The sequence below is a fragment of the Dreissena polymorpha genome, chromosome 5, assembly GCF_020536995.1.
Source record: "Dreissena polymorpha isolate Duluth1 chromosome 5, UMN_Dpol_1.0, whole genome shotgun sequence".
Lineage (NCBI taxonomy): Eukaryota > Metazoa > Mollusca > Bivalvia > Myida > Dreissenidae > Dreissena > Dreissena polymorpha.
This window is the reverse complement of record NC_068359.1, coordinates 35,323,071-35,335,228: the sequence shown is the minus strand read 5'-3', so window position 1 is coordinate 35,335,228 and position 12,158 is coordinate 35,323,071. Positions and strand designations below refer to the sequence as shown.

Here is a 12,158-nt window from a genome sequence, read left to right as displayed (position 1 = left end):
TCATCGCTCAGGTAAATTATTGCATATGTATATACAATGCGCGCGTTCTCATTGGTAACTATCGATGTTAATGTACCGCTTAAATCCGCCTGCAAGGCGTGTACTAATTGGGCTTGCAGAACAGAGAACTATCCAAACTGTCGGCGAAATGACACTCGCTATGATCTTTTGATCTAAACCGTTATTGTTTGGAGTGAATGCCCATGTATGCTAGTTGCCTGGATAAGCTTTCACAGCAGTCGATCTTTTGCTGTGATAATAAACTGATATCATAACAAGCGTCATCGGTGGCTTTATGACATGTGAAAATAGAGAATTTTTAGATGAAAAAGTTGAGAGAAAAAAACGTCGATGTTGTAAAAAAAGAAGGCGAAGTCAACTTCTCCTTCATGTAACTTAAGGGCGACATTATTATGTCCCGGGCGAAGATGTCGCCCACGTCGCCCTCACGGCCGAGCCCTGTTAATGCATGGACTTCAAGTGTCATCCCAGATTAGCCTGTGAAGTCTTCACAGGCTGATCAAGAATGATACTTTGGGCCTAAACTGGATTTTTGTTAAGAAAAAATACCATAAAAGCAGAAAGTGTTTACCTGATTAGCCTGTGCAGACTGCACAGGCTAATCTGGGAAGACACTGTACGCACATGCATTAAGCCCAGACGTTTTCACTGAGCTCGGCTCATATGTGTTTTATGAAATAACATGTTTTGCTAACCAGCTATTTAATGCTTGATTGATGGAAGCAAATCAACACAATCTATCTAGAGACAATGACCGATGTTCTGAAAAAATAGGGAAAAGACGTATTGATTTGGTTCTATGGCAGTAAAAACCTTCAAATAACCATGTAATTGCATAGCTTTTTGATTGCAGTCAGTTCCCTTTGTTGTTTGTTTTTGTTCACCCATGTTGTCATTGAAAACACTGCATGATTTCTTCCTTGTATACATTGTATTTTATATTATTACCTTTATTCAATATAAATTTAGTTACCGGTATGTATGGCATTTTAAATAATGGCCTTTTTATGCCCCTCTTCGAAGAAGAGGGGGTATATTGCTTTGCTCATGACGGTCTGTCGGTCGGTTGGTCTGTCAGTCTGTCGGTCGGTCCGTCCACCAGGTGGTTGTCAGACGATAACTCAAGAACGCTTGGGCCTAGGATCATGAAACTTCATAGGTACATTGATCATGACTCGCAGATGACCCCTATTGATTTTGAGGTCACTAGATCAAAGGTCAAGGTCACGGTGACCAGAAATAGTAAAATGTTTTTTGAATGATAAATCAAGAACGCATACGCCTAGGATCATGAAACTTCATGGGTAGATTGATCATGACTTGCAGATGATCCCTATTGATTTTGAGGTCACTAGGTCAAAGGTCAAGGTCACGGTGACCCAAAATAGTAAAATGGTGTCCGGATGATAACTCAAGAACGCATACGCCTAGGATCATGAAACTTCATGGGTAGATTGATCATGACTCGCAGATGACCCCTATTGATTTTGAGGTCACTAGGTCAAAGGTCAAGGTCACGGTGACCCGAAATAGTAAAATGGTTTTCGGATGATAATTCAAGAACGCATACGCCTAGGTTCATGAAACTTCATAGGTAGATTGATTGTAACTTGCAGATGACCCCTATTGATTTTGAGGTCACTAGGTCAAAGGTCAAGGTCACTGTGACCAGAAATAGTAAAATGGTTTTTGAATGATAACTCAAGAACACATACGCCTAGGATCATGAAACTTCATGGTTAGATTGATCATGACTTGCAGATGACCCTTATTGATTTTGAGGTCACTAGGTCAAAGGTCAAGGTCATGGTGACCCGAAATAGTAAAATGGTTTCCGGATGATAACTCAAGAATGCATACGCCTAGGATCATGAAACTTCATGGGTAGATTGATCATGACTCGCAGATGACCCCTATTGATTTTGAGGTCACTAGGTCAAAGGTCAAGGTCACAGTGACCCGAAATAGTAAAATGGTTTTTGGATGATAACTCAAGAACGCATACGCCTAGGATCATGAAACTTCATAGGTAGATTGATCATGACTTGCAGATGACCCCTATTGATTTTGAGGTCACAAGGTCAAAGGTCAAGGTCACGGTGACCGGAAATAGTAAAATGATTTTCGGATGATAACTCAAGAACACTTTTGCCTAGGATCATGACACTTCATAGGTTCATTGATCGTGACCCGCAGATGACCCCTATTGATTTTCAGGTCACTAGGTCAAAGGTCAAGGTCACAGTGACAAAAATCGTATTCACACAATGGCTGCCACTACAACGGACAGCCCATATGGGGGGCATGCATGTTTTACAAACAGCCCTTTTTCAGTCAAGAGTTAATCTGGGCTAGGGTTAAGTTTTTTAGAAAGCTAGTTCCTCAAGAATGGCTTGCAGGATTTCATTCAAATTTTAAACTTGTACATTGTATTTCCCATATTTACTTGACCCCAAGGCCAAGTTTGGTAACTCTTGAATTAAGTTCATTAAATTATTTAGGGCCATTTACTCTTAATAACAGCCCTTTGCATGCTGGGAAATTTGTAGTCTGCTAAAATGTCGTACTGCTGAATTTCTAAAATTAGCATTTTCTTCGATTTTTTTCAAAGAATACTATCAGAATAGCAAACAAGTTGGATCCTGATAGATCATCTTATTGTCAGTAAGAAGCATAAGAAGCTAGTCCATATAATGGAATCATTACTATGTTAAAATGATATGTGTAGCACAGGAAAAGTAATAGAACAAAAGCCTGAAAGAAACTTTGTACATGGAACAGTTAGGAATTAAATGCATATCATAACAGTTTGTTTAAGTTGACCTAGTATGCCGAATAGATGTTTTGTCAGAGAATGAAACAATGCTGTTCAACGTTATGAGTTGTTATTATTGTTGTCTGATTTTGGTAATGAGTAGATTCATGATTTGTCAGTACATTATAACAGAGCTTTACCGGTAAATCAATCAGTGCAGATTGGACACTTATCAGACAAATGCATATTGAGGAATGAGAGCAAAAATACTGTATATAGATATGGAACTGTTCAGCAGATACAATAGTTTCTATCTCAGTCCTTGGAATCTCATAATTATAGGTGTTGCTGCATTCCCTACTGCTCAATGCTAATAGATTCTGATCAGTGAATTACTGAATTGTGTAAGAAATGCCACTGCTGCTGTAACATTCATATGGATTGTTTGGAGCTAATATAAGCCAGTAATAGAATCTGTGCCACTTTTGTCAGTGGTACTTAGTATTTATTGTTTGTTCCAAAGCCTGTCATACAATCAATTGATAGCTAGAAAATTATATCTATTAAGGTTTTGTGAGGCACTCAATGTTCAATTATTTCTCTTATTTTATATGAAAACATCAAAAGCATTGAGTGTGCCCATCACTTATTGGGTCATATCTAGGATCCCTAAACAAAGAATTAACCGTACATAGAAGTTCCTTGAACAAAGAATTAACCACCTCTAGAACAATCATGGATAGTTGAAAGAAAACATATGAGCCTTTGTGAGTAAATGCACACCTGTCAAAAAACTTCAGGAAACAAAAATCAAGCTTCTTGAAAGGCCCTGGGTTAGAGTAAACAGAGGCTATAAACTATCTGTGCTGTTAGGTGATACACATGTTGATTACCCCTTGGGGTTGCTGTGTAAGCACGACCAAGGCAATGAAAGCCAGATGCTGAAAGGCTCCTGCATGGGTTTTCAAGAAAGATTCTTCCCTCCAAACTATCAGTGGAAATTAGCGCAGTAATTTTGTCTTATCAAAACTGTGTTTGAAATTTGGTAGATTGCCTGTTGCTTCTGTTTCTATTTCGACACATTTTATGTGGATCGTAAAAAGCTGTACACACCCATCCTACAGGTTGTTGATGTGTGCAGGTTGGACTGGATTTTTTCATAGGCAGGTAGATATTATGATTGTATGTAGTATTATATAGGTAGACATCACAAAGTGCACAAGTGGTGTCACATGGGTGGTTGGTAATGGAGATTGACTGTGTGACTCAGGGTGGTATTAGGGAAAGTCATTGGTTACATTAATTATACCAAGAGTGACTGTAGTGTGTATATGCATTATACAAAATAGAATTAGTGTTTGTATCTTGTTGGAGGATATAAACAAAAAGTTTGTGTATGTAAAAAATATTTTATAAATACTGGGATATTCACATAATTTTCTAGGTTGTGATAATTGTCTTGTCAATCAACTTCATTAATGTTTTAAGTGATGAAATAACCTGATACATGTATTGCTTTTTTAAAATACATTGTTTTAAGTGTGTGTGTTTATGGTATTTATTAGCTTGATATACAGTTATTTAAAATAATTACTCAGAATTACACAGTTAAGAAAGTGTGACTACAATTTTGTTTATTTTTTTTATGCTCCCCAAAATAAATAGTTGCCGCTTCGTCTGTCCGTGTGTCCGTCCATGCACAATTTTTGTCCGGGCTATCTCTCAGCAAACTTTAAGCGAAGCTTCACTACCAAGAGGAAATGTGCATATTATCAGCGGGTTCTGGTCGGATGATTTTTCACAGAGTTATGGCCCTTGGAAATTTTCTATATAAAAAAATCTTGTCCCCCCAACTACTGTGCCCTCAAGACGTTTCCTTTTATCTGAATATATAGTGCAATATTGTGACACAAAAAACCTTTGGGGAGCATCACCCGTCTCTGACGGTTTTTGTTTGTGTTTGCATTTAAAACAATTCACATTTTCCTGTATTGAATGGCATTAATCTTTTAATTTCATTCTGACATAAAGTAAAAAAATGTTTGTTGTTTTGCCCTAGAAGTTCAAAATTATTGATTCTCTTTTTAAAATTATGAATTTAATAGATTGTTCTTAACTGTGCAAGTAAGTTATCATTTATTGCCCATTATCATGGTTTGCATTTGTTAAGTTGTAAAAGCTTTATTAAATTTTAAAAGCTAAGCCTTCTGGTGCTATTTGTCTTTTATTCTGTGAATACATATTTCACTAAAAGTACTAATTAAATTTTTTTTTTTTGGAGATGGGATCAATAATTATCTGTCCTATATCTAAAAGAAAATATTTTTTTTATCTTCAGTGTCTGAGAGAAATGTGATGTCATCTTCATCACAGTGAACCTGAGAGAGATGACCTTGACCTTAACCTTTCTGGTGGCCTTGACCTTGGTTGTGACCTTGGAGGCCAAGAATGAGCTACATCTGGAAAATGTCACAGCAATTGTGGGTCACAAGTTTGAGTACCTGATTGGCAACGAGGAATTTCTTAAAACTTACAGAGTAATCAAGGTAAATAATAACACTGATTTTATTATTAAGGAATTAACTAATTTAGCATTGTTTATCACTTTTTCTTGTCTTCCTACAGAAAAAGAGCAAAATTATCTTTGTAAAACTGCAAGGCGCAGCCAAACGTATGTTGACAGACTAAATAATTGAAAACTTAAAAAAAAATGAAAAGCAGTATTCTTATAAAATATGTACACAATTCCAAGCAATTTTTTTGACAACAAGTCACTAGTAATTGTCTATTCCCATGTTAAACACCCAGGGCACTTGGGCTTATTCCATGGCGTAAATGTCTCGCTCAAAGTATTGCTGCTGTTCTTGGCACACTTTCAGTAACATCATTTGTTTACAAGTTATCTACTACAAACTGCATGGTCCTCAAACTTTTCGACTGCCAAAAATATTTATTTGCAAAAAGTCAAGCAGCATAGTGATGTTCAGTTTTCATTTAAATCTCTAAATTGAAAGTTTATATCCAATCATGTCATGTAAGAACAAGAATTTTATGAAGATGTTTTATCTATATGTTAACAATGCAGACTGGTCGGATTATCGTTTAAGAGACAGGTATTGTAAAAACATTCATGCATAGTGACCAGTGTTTAGAAAACTTATCGTCTTTTAACCATACTAAGTTGTTATTTTTCAACATTTGCATGGTACGTATGGCTCTCAGAAACACTTAATTAAGTGTACGCATAAAGTTGAAAAATGACACTTATCAAAAACAAATAAATTAATAATCCAGAGTCCCTGTAACACGCCTTTTTTGTATGACTGGTTTGACGCAATAAAATATTGCTTTGTATTGAATTGCATTCAATCTAAATTTATATATACAATGTATTTCCAAATTTTAGTCAAAACGCCATATATTTTCCCAATCCAAAGGGACCCCGGGCCCCATTCCCAAATTGGTGAAAAAAAGCACTGTTCATGTTATATTGAAGTTAAGATGTATGTTTATTGTATCTTTACCACATATTAAAACAGGGCATTCAAGGAAGGCCAAGTGGTATATGGGTATTACATAATAAAACAAAGAATAATATTACACATTATTTGTATATCCATTCATGATTCTGTATCAAAATGGATTTGTGTGCTGAAAATTTGAAGACACATGCAATATTCAATGGGACTACATTTATGGCTCCTACTTTTTATGCCCCCGGTAGGGTGGCATATAGCAGTTGAACTGTCCGTCCGTCAGTCTGTCCGTCCGAAAACTTTAACATTGGCCATAACTTTTGCTATATTGAAGATAGCAACTTGATATTTGGCATACATGTGTATCTCATGAAGCTGCACATTTTGAGTGTTGAAAGGTCAAGGTCATCCTTCAAGGTCAAAATTCAAAAAATACAATCAAAGGGAAGTAATAAGCTTTAAAAAGGAGGGAATATTTCTAAACCTTCCAAATGATATATTGAAATTTTATTTCAAAGCGGCGCAAACGGGGGCATTGTGTTTCTGACAAACACATCTCTTGTTCCTTTGGGCTCCGACTCCTGTTTTGAAATCCTAATGAGACTCTTGGTAAACATTTTAGAGGCTGCATTTATTTTCCAGTCCGGGTCAGAACTTTTGTCCCAATTATATATTGGCTAAGGTGAAAACTGGGTCTTGTGGGGTCAAAAACAAAGTCACTACATGTAGATCAAATTAAAGAAAAAGCTTGTGAACACTTGAACCCTCATTAATTGCCCAAACATCATGATATTTGGTCAGAACAAATGTAATTATGAGGTCTCAGCTGAGTTCCAAACTGGGTCACCTGTGGTCAAAAACTAAGTCAGTAGGTCAAATATAAGAAAAAGCTAGTAAAGACTCTTTAGGCCTCATTTATTGCAAACTCTTCTTGAAATTTGACCAGAACATTAATCTTAAATATATTTTGGTCAACTTCAAAACTGAATCACATCCGGCCAAAAACTAGGTTGCTTGGTCAAAGAAAATAAGAAAATTGTGAGGTCACATTTATTTTCAAATTTTAATGAAACTTGGTGATAACAATTGTACTAATTATACCTCAGGCAATGTTGAAATTGGTTACACATGGTTCAAATACAAAGTCACGTGGTCAAATTAAAGAAAAGCTTATGATACTGGAGAGGCTACATGTACCTTTATTGTCCAATCTTCATGACACATGGTAAAAACATTTGTCAAATAGATACTCTGGCCCACTTGGAAACTGGGGCACTTGAATAAAAAAATTGTGTCAGAAGGTCAAATAAAAGAAAAAGGTTTTTAACACTCTAGAAGCCTAATTTTTTTGCTCAATCTTCATCAAACTTGGTTAGAACATTTCCTTTAATGACTGATTTGCAAAAGGGTCATGTTCGGTCAAAAACTAGATAAAAGAAAAATATGGTAAAAAATTCTAGAGGCCTCAATTTATATGAAATCTTCTCGAAAATAGGGCAGAACATCGGTCCCAATAATTTATTTAGCTTAAATTAAAGATAAGGGTTGTGAACACTCTAGTGGCCATATGTTTTGCCCAATCTTCATGCAACTTCGTGAAAACATTTGTTCCATGATGTATTGGCCAAGTTCTAAACATAGTCACATGGAGTCAAAAACTAGGTCTGACACTAGGTCAAATGAAACAAAAAGCTTGTGAACACTATCATTCGTGTTTGTTTGCAAAATATATATAAATACCATATGTATAGGTTGTTGAAAAGGGTCACCGCACAATGCCAGCCTGGTTGGAGTTTGACACAACATCCAGTCTACTGACCGGTATGCCGGGACCGAGTGACCTAGGAGAGGTCGCGATGAGGATCAGAGCCGAATGCATCAATGCGTCGACCTTGATCTGTCAGGAGAAGATATCGCGCACGTTCCACATCACTGTTGTGGAGCCTCTCAGAGTGGCAGAATCTCGCGGTAGTCACGTTGTTAACATGCATGTGGTGGCACTGGAACCATATCTTACTAACAGGCAGTCTGGTAATTCTTACCGTTATGGCGTGATGTGACGGGATTTGTGTTGCATGCAGATGAGGCCAGCTGGAAGGCATTTTCAGCTTTGTTCTGCTTCTTCAATTTGTGTGGGTATTATTTTATTTTGCATGTGTTTAATCGTACGTTGTGAGTTTTTTCTATGAGGTTTAATTTGCATGTTTGTTTATAAAAAATAATGTTTCTCTTTTACCAGTAACATTATAAAACTAGTTCTTAGAAATAACACATTTTTCAACATTTCTTGTTCCTCACATGCTTTCAAAAGAACTAGCACACATTTTCTATCCTAACATAAACACAAAGTTTGTTTTCTGTAGACAAAGAAGGATATTGAGTGTAGCTTTGTCTGCATAAATCATGGTCGGAGCCTTATATTTTGAAAGTTGTTATGGAGACTTATGAGACATTTTACTGTTATTTAACTTAAATAAATGTGTGTAAACACTGAATATGATAAATTGATCATCTTTCTGGGTAAAACTCTTCTAAATGCATGCAATCCCAGATTAGCATGTGCGTAAAGTGTCATCCCAGATTAGCCTGTGCATAAAGTGTCATCCCAGATTAGTATGTGTGAAAGTGTCATCCCAGATTAGCCTGTGCATAAAGTGTCATCCCAGATTAGCCTGTGCATAAAGTGTCATCCCAGATTAGCATGTGCATAAAGTGTCATTCTAGATAAGCCTGTGCAAAAAGTGTCATCCTAGATTGGCCTGTGCATCAAATGTCATCCCAAATTAGCCTGTGTGTGAATTGTCATCCAGATAAGCCTGTGCAAAAAGTGTCATCATAGATTGGCATGTGCGTAAAGTGTCATCCCAGATTAGCATGTGCGTAAAGTGTCATCCCAGATTAGCATGTGCGTAAAGTGTCATCCCAGATTAGCATGTGCATAAAAGTTCATCCCAGATTAGCATGTGCATAAAGTGTCATCCCAGATTAGCATGTGCATAAAGTGTCATCCCAGATAAGCATGTGCATAAAGTGTCATTCTAGATTAGCCTGTGCAAAAAGTGTCATCATAGATTGGCCTATGCATAAAATGTCATCCCAAATTAGCCTGTGTGTGAATTGTCATCCAGATAAGCCTGTGCATTAAGTGTCTTCCCAGATTAGCCTGTGCATAAAGTGCCAGCCCAGATTAGCCTTTGTATAAAGTGTCATCCTAGAGTAGCCTGTGCATAAAGTGTCATCCCAAATAAGCCTGTGCATGAAGTGTCATCCCAGATTAGCCTGTGCATGAAGTGTCATCCTAGAGTAGCCTGTGCATAAAGTGTCATCCTAGATTAGCCTGTGCATAAAGTGTCATCATAGATTGGCCTGTGCATAAAATGTCGTCCCAGATTAGCCTGTGCATAAAGTGTCATCCTAGATTAGCCTGTGCATAAAGTGTCATCATAGATTGGCCTGTGCATAAAATGTCATCCCAGATTAGCCTGTGCATAAAGTGTCATCATAGATTGGCCTGTGCATAAAATGTCATCCCAGATTAGCCTGTGTGTGAATTGTCATCCTGATTAGCCTGTGCTTTAAGTGTCTTCCCAGATTAGATGTGCCTAAAGTGTCATCCCAGATTAGCCTGTGCACAAAGTGTCATCCAAGATAAGCCTTTGCATAAAGTGTCATCCCAAATAAGCATCATAGATTGGCCTGTGCATAAAATGTCATCCCAGACTAGCCTGTGTGTAAAGTGTCATCCTAGATTGGCTTGTGCATAAAATGTAATCCCAGATTAGCCTGTGTGTGAATTTTCATCCAGATTAGCCTGTGCGTTAAGTGTCTTCCCAGATTAGCATTTGCATAAAGTGTCATCCCAGATCATTCTGTGCGCAAAGTTTCATCCATGGTTAGCCTGTGCATAAAGTGTCATCCCAGATAAGCATGTGTGTGAAGTGTCATCCCAGATAAGCCTGTGTTTAAAGTGTCATCCAAGATTATCCTGTGCATAAAGTGTCATCCCAGATAAGCCTGTGTTTAAAGTGTCATCCAAGATTATCCTGTGCATAAAGTGTCATCCCAGATGAGCCTGTGTTTAAAGTGTCATCCAAGATTATCCTGTGCGTAAAGTGTCATCCCAGATAAGCCTGTGTTTAAAGTGTCATCCAAGATTATCCTGTGCGTAAAGTGTCATTCCAAATTAGCCAATTTCTTAACATAATGTTGATTTTCCTCCATAAAATCAACTGCAATTACCATGATGTGGAATTATGATTACATACAAATTTAAATTTTATTTGTTGGAGTTTGTTAAGTAGTACCATCTGATGCAACAATCCTAAGTTGTTAGTTTATTGTAAATGATCATGTATTTCATAGACAGTTTCTGAACCAGGGTTCCCTCTGGGCTTTCAAAAGTTGTCGCCACTTACTTTCGCCAAATTAAAAAAGTTGTCGCCACACTGGGGCAAAATTTGGGCAATGAAGATCATGTTATTATAATACAAAAAAAACTGAGCATTTACAGTATGTTAAAGGAATCGATTTAATAACAGTAGTATTTATAATAACAACACATTTAACATTGTTCATTAAATAAAGGCACATTCAATCAGTTGTAACTCTTGTTGATTGACACCTTCTTAGCAGCCTGAATATGTTGCCACAGTTTTGGTGCTTCAGAAGCTTTATGGTATTCTGAAAATACAAAAAGGGAGATATAATATTAATATAATACTAATAATAATCAATTAATGTGTAGTATATAAATAATATAAATGTGTGCTAGCATATGACCTACTACATAGAGCCCTTAACACAACAGTCAAATAAAATAAGCATTTGTGTATATCAAATGTCAAATTGATTTCCATGTGCTTTACTATGTTTACCTTTCTTAAAACAGTACATTCGGTAGTGAATGAATTGATTAGTGTTGAGGATATAAAGAGTTCACACAGCATAGATTGTGTGTTGGAAATCATATTGAAGGAAACGAAATTCTGATAAACAACTGTCTTTGTTTGGTTTTTGTTTGTTAGCTGGTGAATGTTAGCGAGGGGAACGTTTGCATTTTGAATGAGTCTCAAAATTAGCAGAATCTAATGTTCACTTTCTAAAAGTCGTTTTACACTCTGAACTTGCCATTTTGACGAGTGAAACAGAAATATGTCACCGTTTAAATAGAACCAATACATGTAAAATGTTTTACTATTTTCTATAATTACACCCGATTTTTCTAAAAACAATCGATACTTATCTTTTTGATTGTCATTGTTGTCAATTGAATGGTCTTGAATCTGCTTCGAACACTGTGACAAACACTTCACATTTAAGCGCAAAGTCGGCATATTTCAATATTGCCTTATCTCTGAAGCAAAAAAACTGCCGACCAATTAAGATAACTTGCAACAACACCCCAGATAATCGCAATTATCACCATAATATGCCACTTTGCGGTAGTCTGCAGCTCCATTGATAACAGCTGTATCGCTTACATCATGGAAATCTATAGTATTACGACTGCCGTAAAGCGGCTGGTAAACACAGCGTCTTTTGTCATTTTAAGAAAAAAAAAAACGCAGAAAAATGACGATTTTTTTAAAATCGCCATTTACGAAATTTTGTCGCCAGATTTTTTATTTTGTCGCAATTGGCGCCAATGGCGATCGACAGCGGAAACCCTGCTGAACTGGTAAAAAATTCGCTACGATTAACCGATTGCAAGGATTTACTCCAGGATCTGATTTGGATCCCTACAATAAATTCACAATTTAGACCAAGATTTCAATCAGTTTTTATGCCCCCCGGATCGAAAGATCAGGGGCATATTGTTTTTGGCCTGTCTGTCGGTCTGTCTGTCTGTCTGTCTGTCATTACATTGTGTGAGTCCCAAAACATTAACCTTGGTTAAAGTTTTGCAA

At 36.8% G+C, this 12,158-nt stretch overlaps 1 protein-coding gene and 1 long non-coding RNA gene across 4 annotated transcripts in view; one reads left to right on the top strand and one right to left on the bottom strand.

Moving 5' to 3' along the window:
* Positions 1–12,158, top strand: part of LOC127881640 (dystroglycan 1-like) — a 56,337-nt gene that overhangs the window by 30,703 nt on the left and 13,476 nt on the right. For 2 of the 3 annotated variants that reach the window (XM_052429723.1, XM_052429725.1), the window contains exons 2-3: positions 5,115–5,322; positions 8,004–8,220. In XM_052429723.1, the coding sequence (XP_052285683.1) occupies positions 5,164–5,322; positions 8,004–8,220 (376 nt within the window). In that variant the 5' untranslated portion in view covers positions 5,115–5,163. Of the gene's footprint in view, positions 1–4,007; positions 4,171–5,114; positions 5,323–8,003; positions 8,221–12,158 lie in introns of those variants that run through there. The other variant, XM_052429724.1, reaches the window with a different exon arrangement.
* Positions 1–12,158, bottom strand: part of LOC127881714 (uncharacterized) — a 515,289-nt gene that overhangs the window by 500,603 nt on the left and 2,528 nt on the right. The gene's annotated exons all lie outside the window — the stretch shown is intronic.